General features: G+C 49.3%; 1 protein-coding gene across 15 annotated transcripts in view; it reads right to left on the bottom strand.

Moving 5' to 3' along the window:
* Positions 1–1,362: 1,362 nt before the first annotated feature.
* The window catches only part of TPM3 (tropomyosin 3), a 35,663-nt gene continuing 15,954 nt past the window's right edge, over positions 1,363–21,071 (bottom strand). For 2 of the 15 annotated variants that reach the window (XM_074981159.1, XM_074981163.1), the window contains 8 exons: positions 17,157–17,290; positions 15,084–15,201; positions 14,790–14,860; positions 13,904–13,979; positions 12,678–12,740; positions 12,367–12,436; positions 9,248–9,326; positions 7,051–8,616 (listed from right to left, as the gene is read on the bottom strand). In XM_074981159.1, coding sequence (XP_074837260.1) covers positions 8,613–8,616; positions 9,248–9,326; positions 12,367–12,436; positions 12,678–12,740; positions 13,904–13,979; positions 14,790–14,860; positions 15,084–15,201; positions 17,157–17,290 — 615 coding nt within the window. In that variant the 3' untranslated portion in view covers positions 7,051–8,612. The other 13 variants (XM_074981156.1, XM_074981161.1, XM_074981158.1 and 10 more) reach the window with 8 other exon arrangements.

Below are 21,071 nucleotides of genomic sequence, written 5' to 3'. Positions count from 1 at the left end.
CTAAGCTGGCCCCTAACTACAGTAACGCAGAGGTCTCTTAAATTTTGATAGGCTTCTTAAATAGCAGGGGAAGGGGTGTCTCACTAGGAACACTGACAATTCAAGAGAAGTCCTAGTGTAAACTATTCAGCACCAGCTGTCCCCTCTAGTCAATTCCTCTCCATTTCCACAGGCAGAGAAGTGATAGGTAGATCTGCTTTTAAGATAAGCAGCAGCTTTTTTCCCTACTCCTGAACAGCACAAAGAGGGTGCTTGGGGAATGGGTTAGTCTAAGACAGGAAAGATGGCTTCAGTCTTGCCCCTGGGCACTTCATTGTAGGCACAGCACTTTGTGCTCCCAGCCAAGCCTAGAGCAGTCCTCTGCAATGCATACAGAAAACTGCATACAGCAGTCCTATCATTTCCAACCATTGCCTCTGGCCCTGTGGATTAGTTAGTTCTACTCACTTTCTCCAGCCTCATTGGCCCTGGTTGCAGCAGACTCCAAGGACAGAGTCCAGCTCCCTGTACCGTATTTCTACCAGCTAGCTGAGCAGGTTTTTCAGGAATGTTAGGTTGCATCAAGTCTCATCTTAAAGCAGGACACACTCCTTCCTTCAACTGCTGGGGAGTCTTAGTTTTGCTAGGTAAGAAACTCAGAGGGGTAGGCAGAAAGAGGGTTTGAGGCAGGGGGCCTAGCTTGCCCCTGAGGAAGGTACTACCCTTGGAAAGAGGAAGGCATTAGATCCCTGCAGCTACATACTCTGCTTTCCCAAAGGCTGAGGGCACTGCTAGCTACTGTGTGCATGCATGCACACCCCCCTCCCCCTCCAGCTGGGGGAATAGCACTACTCACAGCCCCTTCCTCCCCCCAGCTGAGCACAGCCTATAGCTTGCCTTGATGTGGCCATGAAGTTCAGTCCACCTCCTCCATGCTAGGGAGCGGTACTCCAGTCACAAGAGCACTGAGCCCCTCCTATACTGCCAGGGTACAGGTACCAGCTCTACCCCGCATGTCTGGTGGATGAAGGGGAGGAAGAGCCATAGCCTTGTAGGTCAGCCTAAGGCAAGCCCTCGACAGAGGCGGCGCATGGGCTGTAGATTCTCCATACTGCAGAAGCCTCACACTGATTGAGCTAGAAAAGGTAATGCAGCAAGAAGCTAGTTAACTGCTTAGCTGTATCAAGGTGCTCCCTTCTCCATCAGGGCTAGGCCACCCTGCAGAGCAGCTAGAACCCAGCAGCAGCACAGAGCAGCCTAGCAAATTATGGAACCCCCACAAGAAGATCCTTGTACAGGGCTGGGGTCAGATGCAGCTGGTGAGAACCACTGACTGGCGCATGCACACCCCCATCCTTAGAAACATGGAAGCAGCCAAGGGTGTACAGCAGCTTTATTTTAATCAAAGCCCATTACCTCTAAAAACAGCATGGTGGGAATGGTTTTATTTCCAAAGACAATAAGAGTGGTCAATTTTAGTATCAAAACACCTGATCTGGATTTTCCTCCCACTGGCCCCAACAACCACCAGGTCCTCTTCTCAAGCCTAAGCTACACAATGCAAACCTCACATGGATCTTACTAAACGTGCCTCAAACAGAACTGCCGTGATACATCGCAAGGTGGCTTGGACCCAAGCAGACAGTCCGAGTACTCTGGGCTAACAGGGACTGACTGATCCCCTCAGCAGAAGCACGCTCTGACATGAGGCAATTTTGAGTGACAAAGCTCAGTGCAGTAGCACTTAGCAAAGGCAGACGCAAACCCGGGGGAAACAATGGGTTAGCAAGGCTGCTTATGTCTTGTAGCCAAAGGGGAGAGTGACTGGCACACGCAGGCCCCTAGTACTAGCTTCCATCCATGAGTGTTCCGTGAAGGTTTGGTCTTTTAAAAGAATACTCTAGTGAGACAGAGCTAGCACTGTCCCATCTCTGCTTCCCCTGGTCAGCAAGGCAAAGGGGATCAGAGCTGATGAACAAGAGGTTAATATCAAATTTTAAAAGCCAACTGCTTTTTAGATGCAGCTTGTGAGCCCCCAAGCTATTTGGAATGTTTACAATAGTTGCTACAAAAAGGTCATTACAAAATGGGTACACCTCCCATGTTCTCCAAACATTATTGCATTGTTTGTATTTCCCTTAATGATGCTGTTTAAGGCTGTGCCCAACCTGGTGACCTTTAACCCTTAGGTGACTTGGCAGAAGTTGGTTGACCAGGCAGGAGAAGGTAACCCTTGGGTTAGAGGGCAGCTCTGGCTGGGCTGCCCCCAGCAAGTCGCTGGGTAGGGCAGAGGTGATGGCAGGGATCTGTTACATGTCATTCAGGTCCAGCAGAGTCTGGTCCAGCATTCTTTGTGTGCAGAGATGCTCCTCTTTGGTGGATTTCAGTTTATCTAGCAGGAGAAAAAAGTTAGTTAGTCATATGATGCCAGTCTCCCCAGCACACTGCTTTGGTGAGCTCCTTGGGCTGTGGGTGCACAACCCCAAGCTGAAGCGTTACCTGCACTGTTCCTGACCTCCTGAGGGCTGGTGCTTCCTGAGCAGCAAGACCTCCACATCCCCTCAGTTACTGCCAGTCAGCAATTTGCATGCAGATATGTCAGACTGATGCCCACATCTCATTGTGTCATCATGCCTGTTTCCAGATTTCAAAGCCCAGATGGTGGCTGTGTTTGTCTAACAGTAACTTGGGGCAGACCCAAGTCAAACATGACTTAATTCCTTTCAGCCAGACTAAAGGGTTGCCTGCCCCTCTGCCCCCACAATCACACAGAAGATAGACAGCCTTGTCAGAAAGCAGACAGTTATGTGACCTAAGAGCCAGACTGGGCAGCAAGCTTCAGTTCTACAAGCCACTGCTGCATCACCAGGGCGAGAGGCTATCCTAGGTCAGTGGCAGGCTGTGGGCTAGCAGGAGCGTGGGATGCTAGTACGTCTGCCCTGGAGGCAAATGTGTTTCAGAAGTCAGGAAAGTCTACAGTGCACAGCTGACAGCGCTGGAATAAGGCTGAGGCAGAAGAATGGCCCTGACACAACATGTAAGAACATGTGCCATTTAGACAACTTGAAATAAGCTGCCTGTCTACCACCCCTAGTAGTGTCATTGCTGGCAATTAGTAAAAGAACTGGCATTGTGCTGACTTTCAGGACAGCACAGAGCTGACAGTGATTGCGTGACAAGGAATCACTTTCTTAGACTCCAGAGGCAGCTCTCCAGGGGATATTTCCAAGCATACACATGCCTGCTACTAGAAGGTAGCACCTGCAGCCTCCAATCTCACTGTATCCTTGGACAACAGTAGCTCATGGGGCTTCTCCTGCCAGTCTGCACTCTTGCTGCAATACCTGCTGAGCATATCCCAGGCCACATGGCTGGGCTTCTCCCCAGACTGTCTGGCTGGAGCATGGCTTTATGAAAGCAATACAGGTTTGGAGTGTCTCAGACCACAAGGTCAGTGGTTTATAATAATTAGAAACAGCATTCAATCTACACTGCAGGTGATGCTACAGACATGTGGCATACAGCAAGTTAGGTCGGTCACTTACACAGTCAAAAGCAGCATTAAGGCAATGTGTCAAATCAAGACAAAACCTGCAAGAGAGTCCCTGCAATCACACCTGACCGGGGCTGCTATTCTGTCGCTACCAGGAACTCTCCACTGCACTAATGGAATGAGACTGCCCAGAGCCATCACAATCAGGAGACCTCGCAGTTGGGGGTGGTGCAGTGGAAACAGTTTACCTTTAAGAGTAAGTACATGAGAGGATAAACTTTAGCTGCCTCATTAAATAGCAGTAACTGCACAAGCTCTGCTAATCTGCCACTCTGTTAAGGGTCAGATTTCACTGTGGTCCACAACACTGGTGCTCACAATAAGCTGTTTAGTGTCATTAGTGGGCCCCCTTCTCAGTCACACAGATCATGCAGCGTTAACTTCAGCTCGTTAGAGAGCAGACGATTTCTCTCAAGCTGGCTGTACAGGCGTTCTGCATCAGCAACAGGAGCATTAGGGGAAACAAGAGGAAGAGAGAGAGAGAAAAAGGGAAAGTTAGTAGAGTACCAAGAGGAGCAAGTCAAAACCCAACCCTAAGGTGGCATTCAGAGGGTCATAAAAGGCAGAACTTGTATTTTGACAGACAGCAGAGACAGCATGAGACCAGCATGGCTCACTGCTTTTCAGCTCAGAAAGGTATAACAGAAGCCAGGTGTGGCCAGAATGAAGTGGCACTGAGGGTTCATGGAGGCAAAGGAAGGAAGATGGACTGCCCCCAAAGATGAGGCTGGAATGTTTGTGTTCCACATCCAGCAACATGAGTGCAACAGGACATGCATTTTGGCCCCAACATGTCAGGAAGAACCTGGCTAGATCACAGCCAGCACTCAGGTAAACCCTATTGGCTTAGGGTAGAGCTGTGTGACCTTGAAACTGAGGCACTGGAAGCTTCCCAGCATCCCTCAAAAGCAGCAGCCCAGCATTCACCAGTCTGGGCTTTGCCAAGCTAGCAACTTGTTGACAGGACCAAATGCCTCATCTGCTTTCAGAGCAGAATGAGAACCAGAGGTCATCCCAGGCCTCTACTACTGAGCAGCTCAGAACCATGGGCTGGCAGGCCTCCCACTACCCCTTAAAACTCAGAGGCTAGAAGTCTGCCCTCAAGGGGCTCTGATCTTCTTGGACCAGCTGAAGTACAGGGGCTGCTAGACCTTCCAGAGCCATACAGCTGAGCTCCAAAGCCACAAGCATCAGCCAAGTTCAGCTACAGACTGGCCTGTGGCATCAAAAGCCCAGGACAGGCACAAACCCTTCCCAGTAACCCAGCAGCCTCCACTCACTGGCAGCCTTCCAGGCCATGCTGGACTCCTACTGGGGAGCAACCCCTTAAGTGTGGTTGTGTTTTTGTGGTCAGAACTGTTAAGAGCAACAGGGCCCTCCTGCAGAGTGCATTGGAGAGCTGAATTCAGCCAGCCAGGACCCCAGTGATCTGGCACCATCTGACTGCCAACCCTCAGTTTTCTACAGCAGCCTGGGCTTACCTTTGGGCCCCCACCCAGCAACACCTGTGCTAAACAGAGGCTAGCCTGGAAAGAGAATGGTATGTTGAGCTGTACGGCCACATCACCTGAGACTCCTCTTTGTATCCCAAGCAATTACATTACTAAACAGTTGCCTCCTCAAGCCCCTATGCTCAACTCCTCCTCCCTAACCACCCCTCCTGGTCTTTAACAGCACAGGGTTCAAGGCATTTCCCAGCACTACACCTTGCTGGGGGTGGGATGCACTGACACTAGATTCACTGAGTGAGCATGCTTTTGTCAGACCCTGCTCCACTAAGACCACACTGGTATGCACTGGTCAGTAAAAGCTGCTAGCCTAGTCCAAAGTGCAGGCCCTTAAACTGCTGACCCATCTCTTGCAAGGCTCACATGCTGGGTAACTGCAGCACCTCACAGGGATTTCAAGTTCCCATCAACACCCAGGAGCGACTAGAAGTTACAAGCCATCCCCTGCTCACCACCTGAATTAAACATGTTTCAGTGGGTCAGGGCAAATTGTTCTAGGGGCTATTACTGTTTGTTTTAAGTAGTCTTCAGCTTCATATTAGGGCATCAAGATGTGATTGTTTCCTTGTAGTTCCAGCACAGACACACATTGTGGAAGTCCCCTATAACATGGTATTTAGGCTCACAGACAGCTGTAGCATAAGAATCTGCCCATTTGTTAACCAGAGCCTCTGTGGACTCCACTCCTACAATCAGTACAGCTAGTCACTGGATTATTGCCTGTGATCAGAAAGCTATAGTTTTACAGAGCTGACTACAGCAAGCCTCTAACTGGCTAGCCTAGAGGTCACACAGCACACTGGCCACCCTGCAGAGCAGGATAGGGTGCTAAAACCAGACAGTTTGTGCTGCCTGATGGGACTTGCTCCCTCTTCCCTTTCAAGGTGGTCCACACTCCTGGCAGGCTCAGCACCCTGATATAGTCTGAGGTCATGCCTGAACACTCAATGCCAGTGCTGATGTAACTGGCTTTGGGCACTGGAGCCAGAGAAGAGCTATGACAGTGACCTTAAAGCCCATCTTCATACTGGGAAGAAGAGGGAGATGTAAGAACCAAGTGGATTTTCCCCACAAGTTCATTTATGGCACAGACCCAAGAGCAGATAATTCCAGCTAGCTCAGGGATCAGCCTTATATAGCAGAGTGCTGAAATTTGATCTTTTGGCCTCGATGTAGGCTCAAAGTGACGGATACATTCTAAAGTCACTAGTCATCTGACAGCTTCATTAATAAAGATATGGAGCTTTACTGTTTAGGTGGTGATAGCATTAGTTTTGTTAATCCACAAGTGACATGGCTTTGACCAAGCTCCTGGCTGCATAGGGAGGGGCAGGGCAGAGCTGCCTCATGTGCAGATGAAAAGCTGCTTGTGTGCCACTATTGGCACAAATGCTAGGGGTTGCTGACCCCTGAGTTAGATGCTTTTGGCCAGCGTTTATCAAAACATGCCCAGCACTGCAAAGGTGGCCTGAGGTGCTCACCCTTCTCCTTTGCAAGCAGTTCCTTGTAAGCCATGTGCCTCTGTGCCCACTTGAGAGCCAAACACTGCCCAGCGTGTAAGCTCAGATCCACAGCTAAGTTTTGCTTCTCCTGCTGGTGCACACTCATGCATGCCTCAGTCACTAAGTTTTCCACCATAGGCAGAATAAATATGAGAACAGACTGACTGCTCTCCCCATGAAGAGCCTATGTACTAGCTAAGTGGCTCAGACCAAAAAGCTTTCATGAGCCCAGGTCAAGAATCCAAGCACTCAGGCATCTAGTCACACCACAGCAGGAGGGGCCCTGCTAACACCTGTGGTGGATGTTTGTTTACACCACCAAGACAGACCACAGGGATCTACCTGGAGCAGATGATTCAGTTACAAGTTATCCTTTATCACAGCTTCATGGCCTCCCCAGCCCAAAGAATCAGTCTCAAGGCAGGTGGCAATGTCATGCTATACCCCACCCCTCAGGGTGGTGATGTCAGGCAGAAACCAACGATGTTTCCAAGGGCAAAGATGTCAATGTCAGGACTAGTTACTTGTGCTTTATTAAACTGAAGTCTGCAGCCTCACTAGCAGGAGAAACCATGGGAGTTTTGCATTAAGGTTACAAGGCAATGCAAATGTCTTCATATGCTGCAGTACAAAAGCTTTGGCATCTTACAATTCTCTAGAGCATCAACTGTGTCCCAGGTCAGTATGCCTGCCCTGCAAAGGCTCTATTCTTACTGTGTTTGCATAGCTTCATGTAACAGTATGATCCTCACTGGGCCCTGCTGCAACCCAACTGAAGGGACTAGAAAGAGCTGAGCAAGATGAAAGCAGGCTGCAGCAAGTCTTGGGGTCTTCTGAACTGCAGACCAGCTGGCCCAAGATCCCAGTTACCAAGATTTGACAGGGTCATGTTCTGACCTTTCATCAGGAAGTCCAGGACAAAAGTGAAATTCCTTCAGGAACAGGGACGGGGCAGCACATGAAATCAAACTGTGTAGTGTTCATAATCCCCACCCACAAGAGACCAGTAACTGAGTCAGGGGGCAAGTGAGAGTCTGAAATGCAGTTAGTTCCTGCCCCCAGCCCCACTCTCCCAGCAGAAGATTCCACAGATGGGCTGCGAGGCCTTTCAGCAGATTTCACAGCCCTCAGCTTTTTAGGACATTGTGCACTACAGAAGCCAGGATCCTGGCTCCAGCCCAGCAGAATTCAGGGCAGCACCTGACCAATCCTGGCCAGCTGGAATTCACCTGTGCGCTTTCTAGGTTTGTTAGCATTTGCTGCCCACCAAGTGATCTGCGACAAGGGGAGGCAGACAAGGTGTGTGTACTGACTTTACATTAAGCTAGCATTTGATTTTGCCGATGCTGGCTCCATCATACAGGGGAATCTGGTATGATCATACAATTCACTACCAACATGAGGATACAAGTGAAGCAGGAAGTGTGCATCTGCAACTGCCAGGAACCATTCAACCCTGCCATAGCACTCAGCACTTTGTGCTCTTTGCAGAGGTGCCATTCAGACATGTGAACCAAGAACACAGAACAGTAGAGGGGAGAATTTAGTGCATCAACATTATTACACTGACATGGGAGGTACATGGGCTCAGGAGGCAATGCTGGAACGGTTCCTGTAAGGCAGCAAGTCTAGCAGTCCACTGCTCAGCAGCACCAGCCACTGCACTCCCAGCGACGTACACACAAGTTGTTCCTTCAGTGACATCATGCTCAACCAACAGCAAGTACAAAAGGAGCTTTATGACTACATAGAATATGCAGATAAGATGACTCCCTTCCCCCACTACACTCAGCCCTTGGACTCAGACCCCCTAAAGAGGCAGTCCCTCTGAGCACAGCTGTGTCTGGCACAATGTCATACAGAGAAAGCTTTGTTTGAGTACAAGCACAGCACAACTCGGGGGCTGCAACTGCTCATGAGTGCGTTTAATCCCAAGGATACCCTGCACACAGTCTAACTGGACATGGGTACTGGAATCCAGAGTGTAGCAGAAAGAATGAGTGAAGGGTGCTGATGCAGAACAAGCCACCAAGCAGAGAGGCAAATCCAAAGTGGAGTTTGGAATCTGATTTATCTGTGTGAAACAGAAGGAGACACTTATTTTAACAGGCCCTTAGGGGTTGTACACTGCAAACTTGGGTTCAGGGCACTTTTAGATGTTAGAAACAAAGATGCTTACTTCTGAGTAAATGGTTAGGGGACAAGGTAGCGTGCAGATTCCACAACAAGCCCCAAAGCCATGTAGCTATTGTAGCCAACTAGTTCTGGCTACTCCCATACAGCCATTTATGCCTCTTAGTGAGGAGATCAATCCCTGCGAGACCTGACTAGCCAACTGCAGCATCTTCCACACAGATCTTACAAAAGAATGGACCACCATTGGTTACTCTAGAGTAGGCTTCATGTAGGAGTGGCAGAGACCTGCATTACTTGGCACAGATTAAATGAATTTACAATCCCTTTTCTTCCAAGCTAGCCTAGTGCCATGCTACTAGTATACATGCATCTCACAATAACTTAACTCCAGAGTTAATCACAGCATGCTGGTGAACACCTCCATGTTAATCTAGAGGCAGAGACATGCCAGAAAACCTATTAGTGTGGCTATGGAGAACTTAAACCATCAGAATCACAGCAAACCAAGCAAGTTCTGGCTGTTTAGCTTGCTCAGACAGAGGCAGCCACCATAGCCAGCTGATATTTACATGGAAGTCATATCATTGAGGGCGTGGTCCAATTCCTCACTAATTGCTTTGTACTTCAGTTTCTGGGCATACAGCTCATCTGAAGTTTGGAAGAGAACAAGAGAAATGAGGAAAGGCAGGAGAAGAAAGTTCCAATATCCAGAACCAGGCAATGCAGCATAGAATCCAGAAACAGGAGAAGATGAAATCAAGAGGTGAAAATGCTGCAAGCAATTCAATGTATTAGGAACCCATCAATCCACTTTGTTCAATGGAAGAGGACCAGGTTTTGATATAGTTATTCAGGAAGAGCCTTGCAGGTCACAAATACTAGATCCTAGATCAGCAGGACCAATACATTAAATTGCATTGGTTTGAAGTTATGTTGACTCAAGTATCAGCTGCCAGACTAGCCTAGGAAGAGGTGTAAGCCAGGCAGCAAGAACCCACAGTTTAGGGGGAGTAGAACTGGTTCTCCCAGCTAGTGGAGAGTGATTAGTTAAACCTCACCTCCATTTCAGAAGGAAACCTCATTTTTAAAGTTACTACACTTACTGGCTTTAGTCATCTAGCTTACGGAAAGGACCATTAAAGAGCATATATAGCTAGCAGGAGAAATCTCAGCATTCAAACCACACCTGTTAACCAGTGATGAGGAGAAAAACCTGGCAGGACTACTGGCTTCCAGTGGAGGTGTGAAATTCAGTCTGAGACTAGGCATACACTAGCTGCGGAAGAGTGAATGCTTAGTTGGATGTTCGGGAGGCCATTTTGCACATGTGCAAAATGAGTTTCTGGGGTCTGTCAACCCTGGAACTCCTTGCAAGCCACCAGGATTAAGGAACATTGTGGGAGATGTGCTCCCATCAGCCTTTTGCCATGAAGACAGGGACCAATGTTGACAGTTACTAAACCAATTTTAGGTAAGCAATTGGTGTACCTAAAATTGCATAGCAGCTGTTCAAATTCCCGTTAAGTGTAGAGCTAGCCAGAGTTTTAGTAGTACTCTTGCAAACTCCACTTAATACTAAGGAGTAAACTAGGACACTCAGGCTTCCCACAACACCCATCCCAGCAGGCTGAGTTGCGGCCTTCCTCCAGCCTTCAAAGCAATGATGTCTTTCTTTCCACAGAAAATTTAAATAGGCTTCAGTCTACTGCTGAAGCCCAGAGATGACATTTAAGGTCTCTGGCCCCAGGTCTCACATGGAAGAAGCATAAGTAGGTAAGAGGCATTCTATAGGCAACCAAGATTTGCTACCATTAAGCCAGTGGAAGATGAGGAAAGGGAGGCTCACTTGCTACACCTCATTTTGGCAATGACTGGTCCAGGATTAGTGCCTCCTAAGCAAAACCTTAACTGAACTAGTCCCAGACAGGACCAATGCAATTAGAGCCAGAACTTTAAGAAACCTTGAAGTCAAGTCAAGTCCAGTCCCCTGCATTCATCCCAAGGCCAATCAACATCCAAACCACCCCCATTGCCAGGGTTTTCCCCCCCAGCCTCAAGCATTAATGAGCAGATTCTACATCCTCCTTAAGCAATTCATACAACTGTTTAGGAAAAGCTTCCTAGCTGTTAGGGTGGTTAATGTCCAAACTAACTCCCTTGCTATAATTGAAGCCCATTGCATCTTGTCTAATCAGAGGACAAGGAGACTTATTCTACTTTCCTTCTCACCTGCATCTTTTTAACACCCTTTTAAGCACTTGAAAGCTCTTATGTTCCACTCAGTCTTCCTCTTCTCCAAACTAAGATCCAGCTTTTCCAGTCTACCCTCAGGGATCATGTTTTCTAGACTTTTTTGCTCTTCCTTGGACCTTCTCCAATTTGTCCACATCATTCCTGACATGGGGCACCCAGAAATAGACATAATACTCCAGTTGACACCTAATCAGCCCAAATTGTCTTGCTTACAACATCCCAGAATGTTTTGTTTTTGCAATAGTACCATGCTGTTGACTCACTTAATCTGCGGTCCACTAAGACCCAGATACCTTTCTGCAGTATTCCTTCCTAGACCATCCTTTCCCATTTTGTATGAGTAGGATGGATCGTTTTCCCCAATATGGGAAAATTTAGGATAAAATTCAGCAAGGACAAATCCTATTTACCCAAGACCATTTCTCCAGATATTTTGAATTCTACTCCTAGTCCAAAGGACTTGCAACCTCTCAAAGCTTTGTGTCATCCACACACTTAAAGTGTACTCTCAGCCATTGTATGTTTGGTTTCATGATTTAAACTGCTCCTGACAGATCTGTTTAATCCACTCAATAATTCAGTCATGCTGGAAGGGTGTCTGGGAACAGCTATCCAGCCAGGTAGGGACCCACATTCCAAGAGCCCCATCTAAGTTGGATTTCCCCAATGAGGTGGTCATGGCAGACTCAAATGCAGTCTAGATCTACCACATCTACTGCTTCCCCTATTATCCAAAAAAAGGAACTCACGTTGTCCTCATTTCCTTTTTATAAATGTAGTGCCTATCTGCCTTTTTCCAGTCTTCTGGCATCTTTCCTCTGGTCCTTGACATTTCAACGATAATAGCTAATGGCTCAGCTATTTCCTGTGCCAGCTCCTTGAGTATTCAAGTTTACATTCCATCAGCCCCTTATGACTTAGGCATCCTGTACCTGCTTGTACCCAGTTATAAAAGGTTTACCATGATTCCAGCTTCACTACCCTGACAGACATTGTCTTTACCTGCTGGGTCTCAGGATGCCATAAAGCATCCCTGGCCCAATCCCACAAGCTCCCAATTTGTATTTGAGAGGTCAGGATAACTCAATTACACTGGAATCGGGACAGCTTAGATGTCACCCCACTACTCCAGGACTGACACAGAAATGATCCAGAAGTGTCACACCAATACTTACTCAGCCTCAGCACAGTGTCTGAGCAAGAATGTTCAATAGATATAGGGCCCAGAGTGACTCACCCATTATAACAAAGGCCATGCACACAAACCAAGTGATGAACACAAGAGGATTCTGACTGGGAAAACCCAATTGTCAGCTCCCTCCCATGAGCTCCAGGACCAGCAGTGCCTCATGGCACCTGGGGCAAGACTTTGTTGGCCCACCTTCAGTAGTTAAGTAACCTAGGACACCAAAGTCACCCAGTTCCCTGAACATACCTTCCAAGTCATCAATGGTCTTCTCCAATTTGGCTACTGATCGCTCAGCAAATTCAGCACGAGTCTCCGCCTGGCAGAAAACAGCCAATTAATACAAGTAGAGTCAGCATTTATGCCCTCTGCAGTCACACAAAACCCATGAGATTGTTCTAGGCCTCAACAGGGAAGTCAAAATAGCTTGGCCAGTTTCAGCATGAGATGCCCCTGCTGCAGCATCTGGTCCCTGGTAGTTGACAGCCCCTTTTAGGTGTTGAGCCAAACCCCACAACAGCAGGAACTGGTGTTCAGACCCCAGAAAAGTGGCCACTTACCTCTTTGAGTTTGTCTGTCAGGATCTTTATCTCCTCTTCATATTTGTCCTCTTTTTGAGAGTACTGTGGAAGAGCCAGAGTGTCAAATACCAGCACCACTAATTGCTATTAACACAGCCATCCACACAGGTCCTAAGTCTGCGGGTTGCTAGGTCAGGACCTCAACTGCAGAGGGGAGGCTGGAAGCTCACTTCCTGCACCTCAATATTCCCATCTGCTGATGTACCATGTGGGCCAAGCACAGGGAGGCTGGCCCAGGACAGTTATTCACACCATGCTTATCCATCAGGTGGTTAGGAAACCCCAGACCATGTGCCTGACATGCAGCTTTAGGCACATGAAGTCTGCTTCATAGCCAGGCAGCCAACACCATACACTGTACCACCACCGCACAGATGAACCAATGAGAGACGACCTCACCCTGTCAGACTCATGGCTACTAGCTCTGCATTTGAGGCCATTGGCACAACCACCTCTGCAGCTTAAGGATGAGCCAAGAGATTCCACAACTCAGCCTAATACAAAGTACTACAGACCAGGGACCATTCCCATCTCACTGGGTGCTCTTTGGCCAGAAGGCCTGTGCAGGAGTGCCTGCAGGCTTCTGGCCCTTTGCAAGGCGGCCCTACCTTCTCAGCCTGGGCCTCAAGAGACTTGAGATTGTTGGTGACATTCTTCAGCTCCTCCTCCAGCTCCGAACACTTACTGTGGAGGTTTTAAGAAGGCAGGAGAAAAGGAAAGAAAAGTGGGAGGGAGACAACACAGGAGAGAGACGAAAAGTGAATCCATGTGCAGAGAAGCCTAAAGCTTTTTAAGGAGAAAGCTTGTGACCACACCAGGTGGAATTTCACTTCCAGGCTGTCAGGAGAGCACACAGGCAGCTGTGTATGAAGTGAAGCCCCACATGGGCCATTTGACAACAGACACTTAGTGCCTTGTCCACACTATAGCAATGGCAAGCCTTTAAAACTGAGCAGCTAGAGCTGGATGCAGAGTCATGCTGGACCCAAGTTTTGCATGTGAAAGATGACTGAATGCATTTGTGAGAGGAGGGAAGCTATTCTGAAGGACAGTGCCAACTGCCATACGTGCTGAGAAAGGGAGGTTTGCCAGGTGAAAGAGAAATGGAGCATTCCAGAAGTGAGATGTGAAGGAGAGATGCTATTAAGGAGTGAGGGCAGGAGCATGATGAGGCCACAAGACCTTTGACACTTAAGCGTTAGTACCTTTTCTTCAGCAACAGCCAGACACTTCAAGTTCTGGTCCATCAATCGAATCTGTTCATCCAGTTCCCGGCAACGACTGTTAGGGACGATCACATGACAGCACAAGCCAGGCAAGGGGGGGGCAAAGGTCAAAAGGAACAGCAACACCACAAACAAAGCCGAGCAAAAAGGAAGGGAAGGGGAAAAACAAAGAAGAGTCATGGTCATGACATGCACGCCTGGGTGGGAAGCACAACTCTAAACATGCTGGACATGCACACAAGTGATTTTGTTATACAAGGCCTAAAAGATGCAACAGAAAGGCCCCGACCTTCCCCCTTACACCAGTTAAAGCAATAAAAGCCCTTACATTGTATCTTCGTACATTCTCCATAGGGATTAGCCCATTACTCAGCAATGCTCTGTCTAACTGCCTCTAGCCATTTAGGATAGGATCTTAAAGCCAGATCATACTCAGGAACTGATGCTTTCAGCTCCACATGCTGCTTCAACTCCCCGCCCAGAAGGCCTTGGCAACTGCTGCAGGGTGCACTATGCATGTGCCAATGCCCCACAGCAGTTTCCAGATCAGCTAGTAGACCCAGCTGCTTTAGGACCAAAGCAATGCTGGTGGAAAGAACAAGGCTGAGGGGGACCCTCTAATGCTGCTGGTACCAAGTTGCTCCATGCACAGAGGTTGGACATTGTCACAAGGCAAACCAGTATGCTTACTGCACTCCATGCCCTCAAGTCAGAGGCCAAGGGCAGCTTTCATCCTGCTAGAAGTGAGACAGGAATAACCTCAGCCCATACTTCAAGGCCTTGTTTAACAAGGTTTGTGATGCTTCAGTAGCATTAGTTCCCATGCAGAAAGTCACGCAGATGAGTTCCAAGCCAAGATACTCACGACTCTGCAAGCTCAGCCCTTTCTTCAGTGCGCTCCAAGTCTCCCTCAATGATCACTAGTTTCCGGGCAACCTGGAAGACAGCCATCCAGAGTTGATGAGGAAAGATTCATTCTTGTGGAAAGACTCCCAGTGGGCTTTGCTGTTCTGAAGCTACATCTTTCCTGTGATGAAACTGGCTATGTCCATCACTGGGTGAAACCCTCCCTGCTAATGGTCACTCCACAGCACCCCCCCCCGCCCCCCCAAAATCAGGGGCCATTAGGAAAGCTACCTTGTTCCTGGCAAAGCCTCACCTCCTCATACTTCCTGTCAGCCTCTTCAGCAATGTGCTTGGCCTCCTTGAGCTGGATCTCCTGCAGTTCCATCTTCTCTTCATCCTTCAGGGCTCTGTTTTCTATCACTTTCATGCCTCTGCCCAAGACAGTAGGAAGTGAGGCGATGCACACAACTGGCTACAGAGCAGTGTTCTCCATGCAGGGCCAGCAGCGATCAGGGTTCTTACCTAACCCACATGACCCACGGAGTCACTCAGTTACACTGAGCTCATAGGACCAACAGATTGGGAATTCAGCATACCTTTCCCTAACCAGCTCCTTCCCTGTGGTAGGGCTGTGAGCAAAGTCCTCAACACCTGAAGGGGTCTGTCGCCTTTGACTGCCTCCAGTTAAGATATCAGCTGTCACAGGCTGTTAAGTATGACATGGCCACTTGGACACTGCTGGTACCACTGTCCCATGCATCATTACTCACTTTTGGCAACAGCCTTCCAGGTCTTTAACACATGCAGGGGAATCCCAGCAAGAGCAGATATTCAAGATGAGCACCATGAAGCTGAACTCAGCTGGATGTCACTTAGGCACCAATGCTAGATTGAACTGAGACTGGCAAGTTCAACACCATGTCTACACTACCACTTAGATTGGTAAAATTTGCATTAGAGGCATGATAAAGACAACCCCCTAAGCAATACAATTTTGCTGCTATAGTGGTAGCATGGACAACTGTCAGCAGAAGAGCTGTTCCTGCTGAACAAACCAGCTCACTGAACACCTACAACTACACTGTTTGAGAGAGCTCTTCTGTGGTCACTATGCAGACAAGTGATCTCTCAGCCACAAGACTATGTGGGATAAATTTGTGCTGTGGCACAGTTAAGTTCCTGTGGCCAAAAGCCCAACCCAAGATGCTACTCTTTTCTATCAAGGCTACTCTTTTCTTGCCAAGTGCTGAGGCAAGAGGTAGATCTGCCTTAGACTGCAAGGTGGACTATTACATGGAATAAGCAGTGTCTTTATGCAGGGACAGAAACCAATGGGGCCAGGCAGAAGCAGTCTAGAGCATGACCTGACAAGATCCAACCATGAAGACTGAAGTTGGAGGTTGAGACAGGGCAGAGATTGGAGGGAGAATTCCTCAGATATCCAGAGAAGTCTCCTAGACTACATATATGAGCATAAGACCATAGACCTCTTGTAGGTTTGTGTTTTCGCTAGAACATTCTATGCACTCCACAAAGTACCTCCTGTCCTTCCCCACTGCTGTTTTTCCCCCCCACCCTCAGTCATGCCTGCAAAATTAGTTAGAAGGGGGTGGGTGCACCTGGGGCCAGTGCTGGCACTTCAGCAACATGGGGCATGATGTGGCTGGAGTGTCAGCTCCCTGCTGTTGGGGAAGCTCTATGCCTTGAAGCTTCAGTGAAGGCAAGTCAGGGCTGGATTTGGCCCATAGGCTCTGCCTGATACATGCATTAACCTGCCCCATTGCTCCCACTGGCCATGAACTGCAGCTAACTGGAGCTATGCCTATGGGGAAGCATATCCCTGCAGCACAGAGTTGCATGAAGATGTGTCTCTGCCACCCCCAGAGACTGGCCAGGTAGTCACCCCTCTTCTTTCCAAGACCCTGACTGCTCCTGTGCCCTGCTTCAAGCCAGACTGCACTCCCTTCCCCCAGCCTTGTCTTGAATGCCTTTTCTGCCCAGGCCCTGCACCCCACTTACTCCCTGGCACGCCCACTCCTGTACACTGAGTGCCTCATTTTCCTTGCCCCAGGGCCTAGGAGTGCCAACAAAATTTACTAGCCCCAGCCCCCCCAGTAGAGTTAATCCAGCTCTGGGGTAAGCCCTGAGCCCCAGCACCTCACCCCGCAATGGGGCTGGAGCCTGGGAGTATCTCTTCTGGTTTCAGTTGGGGCAACATCTGTTAAAGTCTCTCACTTGGGGCCAGGTCAGTGAAGGCTTCCCCTGCACCTCACTTGTGTGGACCCAACTCATTTGTGGGTCAGGAGTCCCAAACCAAGGAAGTTCCCTACTGCAGGTAGGCCCAGGGAAGGTCTGCAGGAAGGCCATGCTTTGTAACTCCGCTCACCTTTCACTCTCATCGGCAGCTTTCTCTGCCTCCTCCAGCTTCTGCAGTGCTGTGGCAAGACGCTCCTGAGCTCGGTCCAGCTCCTCCTCTACCAGTTGGATACGGCGATTCAAGGATGCAACTTCTGCCTCAGCCTAGAGAGTTCAGACAAGTCTACAGTGGGTCTAGCAGTTAGAAGGGACCCAGGACTCCTGCGACCAGTTTCCCATTCTGTCACTGACCATGAGAAAAGTAACTGCTTTACCCATTCAGATAATGGGCCAGAGACAGCACTCCAAGTGATGGGGTGGGTGTGGATGTAGATGTAGGACAAGGTCTGAGTGCCCTGTAACAAGCAGTTTCATGCAGCAAAGCTGCTCCCAGTAGGACTCCAATGTACCACAAGAACCAGAATTCCTCCTCAAGCAGACTCATGCCTGACTAACCTTCACCTACATGGACATTAGGTCTGGCAGGTTTCCTGTTACCCAGAATTGCAGTCAACAGGGCACCCTTGAGCTCAGCAGCACCTATTGGACAGTGGCAGCCAGCACTTTCACACAGGAGAACGAGCACCCTGTGTGACAGAGCTATGGCTCTGTTTGGAGGACAGTTAAGTAGTCAGCAATTAAGTTTCTGAACAGTATTTTGAGGCAGCAGCAGCTTTTTGGGAGTCCTGGACCACAAGAGGCTGCACCACACTTCCCATCTAGTGCTGGTCATGGTGCCTATGCATATCACTGCCAGCCTCCAAGGACATCTTGGGGACTCAGCCTCTTGCCATGTGGCTGCTCACTTCCAGTCCTTTGGACCTGCAGGGGAAGTTCAAGCTAGGGACTTGAAAACAGGCAAGGCAATTGTGCAGCCCCAGCAGCCTGTAGAGGCTGACTGTGGAGCAGCATTCCCTCTGGTTTTTCACCCTGAGTGGACAAAATTGTTTATGCATGAGCAGAGAGGGGGTGTGACATCACCTCCATGCTGGTGCCCCTAACAGAATTAATGTAGCAGGGTGGAACCAAGGGGTTGTGAGTACAGGAGGGGTCTCGGCCTAACACAGAGGGCTGGGGTGTAAGTGTGAGGGGGCAGAGGGTGGGGTGCCAGGCAAGGGCTTCAGCCACCCAGGCAGGGGTTGCCACTGGGCTGGAGATAAGGTTGGGATGCCTCCCCCTACACCCTTCCCCCATTTTGCACAGGTACCTTGAGCTCCTGTTGGCGCTAAGCAGGCAGTGTGCAGCATAGCAGGAATTTAGCCAAGTAGCCACTGCAGTTTCAAAGGGCTTTCAGCCTCATAGAAACACCCCCACACCCCTTTGGGCCAGCCTAACTCCAACAAGCAGAGGTAGGAAGAATTTAATGTACTGTGCACCAGTAAGGCTGGCCTAAGGCCCACAGCAGATTGTGTTAGGCTGACAATTCTCCCACTGACATGGCTACTGTCTCAGAGCCTGGTTTACCAGAACTATAGCAATGGAAGGGTTCCCTTTGTAACAGCTGCTGGCTATTACAGCCACACTTCATGACAGAGCAGAAGCTTGTCTCCGGGCCATTGCAGGCCCTTTGCTTTGATAGTACAACAGTTCTGCAAGAGATTCTTCCAGAGAGAGGTGCTCAAGGGCTGCTATGACACCAAGCAGGCATTCCAGGACCATTAAAACCCAACCTGAGGCAGCAGATGAACTAGCACACAGGGCCCATGACCACTGCTCCCAACCCACCCAGACCAGGACTCAAGCCTCTGCTTGACACTAAGGCAGTGTTTCCCTGAAGTGTGGTAAGTGTACCACCAGTGGTGCACTAAAGGCTTTCTGCTGCGTACCCCTTGAAAGTTACTGATCAGGAGAGGAGCACTGGGACAGCATGGGAGAGGGGTATGCTGATACGGTCCAAGTGCTGAAAGGGCTATGTGTATGTTTTGAAGCTTGGGAAACACTGCTCTAAGGCCATGAGAGCTTCCCCATCTGTCTCCAGCAAATCAGATTTGAGTCATTTAGAAGTCAGAGGGGAAGAGCCCCCAAAAGAGCCCATGCCAGTACAGCACTGACCCATATCACAGCAGTGTAACAAAGCCAGCGAGTCTGGCATGGTCTTTAGATGTGAAATACCCACAGAACAAAGCAGCCCTCAGGATGGTAAGGCCTCAAGAGAGCCATCTCGGGTGGGGGGCCAGGGAGAAGCAGCACTTTAAGAGCTGAGCAATGGAAAAAGCTAGTGTCAGAATAGGGCTCAAGAAAACCAGTTCAGCAACTCTTGCTTCAACTATTAGCAGAGATTCAGGAGAGAAGCCAGTAGCACCCAAGTGAGTGCACACACCACTGATGCCTGAAGAGAACAAGCCCTGCTCAAGGAGCCAGTGAGTGCCTGTCTGAGATGGGATTACAACTGAACAGTTCCAAGAGGCTGGCCAAGTCAGTGCACCATCTGAGGCAGGCAGAGCAACAGGAGAGTACCACCACCCCAGCAAAGCCAGAGGAGCACCCAAATGGAAAGGCCAACACCATCCCATGCAGAGCCTGGAGAGCAGAGCATGCTGTCCTCAAGCTATGACCCAGGCTAACAGCTGGTAATGAGAAAGCTCCTTCACTGCCATGAGGGGTTCCACCTGCTAATTTCAGCTCCCTGCAACTTACTGCAAATAATGGAGTGAAATTCTGGATATTTTGCAGATGAAACAGAAAGCCTGCTTGGTTTCACTACCTTGTGCAGACCTGCTTCCCCTCCCCTCCCCCTAACCCACCACATCACAATGCACCTGCAGAATGAGCAGCAGCTGGGGCAGACTTAGGAAAGCAACACCAAGCCAGTTAGCATACTGAGGACCACAGAGGACTCAGAGTATAGGAACTTGCATTTAGAACCTTCTAAGGTTGATTGCCTAGTACAGGAGGGGACAAATTTTGGCCTGAGGCATATTGGACAGCAAAACTGCATGGAGGGCCATGTAAGGAAGGCTGTGCCTCTCCAAACAGTCAGGCATGGCCCAGAACCCTGACTATCACACCCCTGGGCCCTCGTCTCCGACTCCATCACCCAGAAGATAAAAAAAGAGCTAGCTTCCCTGATTGCTAGGCTGTCCAGCAGTTGGGCTGGCTCCCCCCAGTCAGTGGCCCCAAGCCCACTGCACAGAGCATGCTCAGGAGCCAGACAAGCATCTGATGGGACAGATATGGCTCACAGGCCATGGTTTGCTCCCCTCCAGCTTGGTACAGCTTCCCCCTAGTGTCAAGAGGGCTCCTCACATAAGGGAACTTTGGCCCTGTTAGTGGGGACCTAAAACACCTGTGCCCAGCTGCAGAGGTCTGCACCTCTACCCTGAGATGTGAATGAGCACTGTCAGAGCTGCAACATGCCAGGGTGGCAGCATACATGTTTCCATGACAACTGCTGGCTTAGCTTTAAGACGACATACCACAATTACAAAAAAATTCCTTTGAGGCTGCAAATAAAGAGCAGAAGGGAGGCCTGGGAGTAACCTCCTTTAGTTCACTGCAGTCTTTCCGCTGTTAGATGACAGCCACCCTTAACACAGGATTCTCCCTGGACTCCCAGCTGCAGTGCTGACTGCTTATCTGAAAGGGCACCTCCTTCAATTCACCCACAAGTTAGGCGTGTCTCTTCCGGACCTGAAGTCCAACTTCCTCATTTTAGTCACCCTGGTGTGCAGTTTAGACCTAGTAAAGCCACTGCACTGATGCTGCTGGAGCAGGTCAGTGACAGGCAGCAAGACTATGAATGCATCAGATCCAAGCCACACACCCCTCCACCCCACCTCCTGGGCCCTGCTGTCTGGATCAGACATTGCTGCTATGCTCTCAGAATACTCGTGTTTCCAGACAAGACGGGCAGGCTTCAGCTCAAAAAGCCTTCAAACCTGCTCAGAGCAAAGGCTGTGCAGCATGAGGCATAAAGAACTTGGAGCCCAATTCTGAGGAGTGCTGG

This window comes from Carettochelys insculpta, chromosome 30, assembly GCF_033958435.1.
Source record: "Carettochelys insculpta isolate YL-2023 chromosome 30, ASM3395843v1, whole genome shotgun sequence".
NCBI classification, from domain to species: domain Eukaryota; kingdom Metazoa; phylum Chordata; order Testudines; family Carettochelyidae; genus Carettochelys; species Carettochelys insculpta.
Note: the sequence above shows the minus strand (reverse complement) of the source record. Positions and strands in the feature narration are given on the sequence as shown.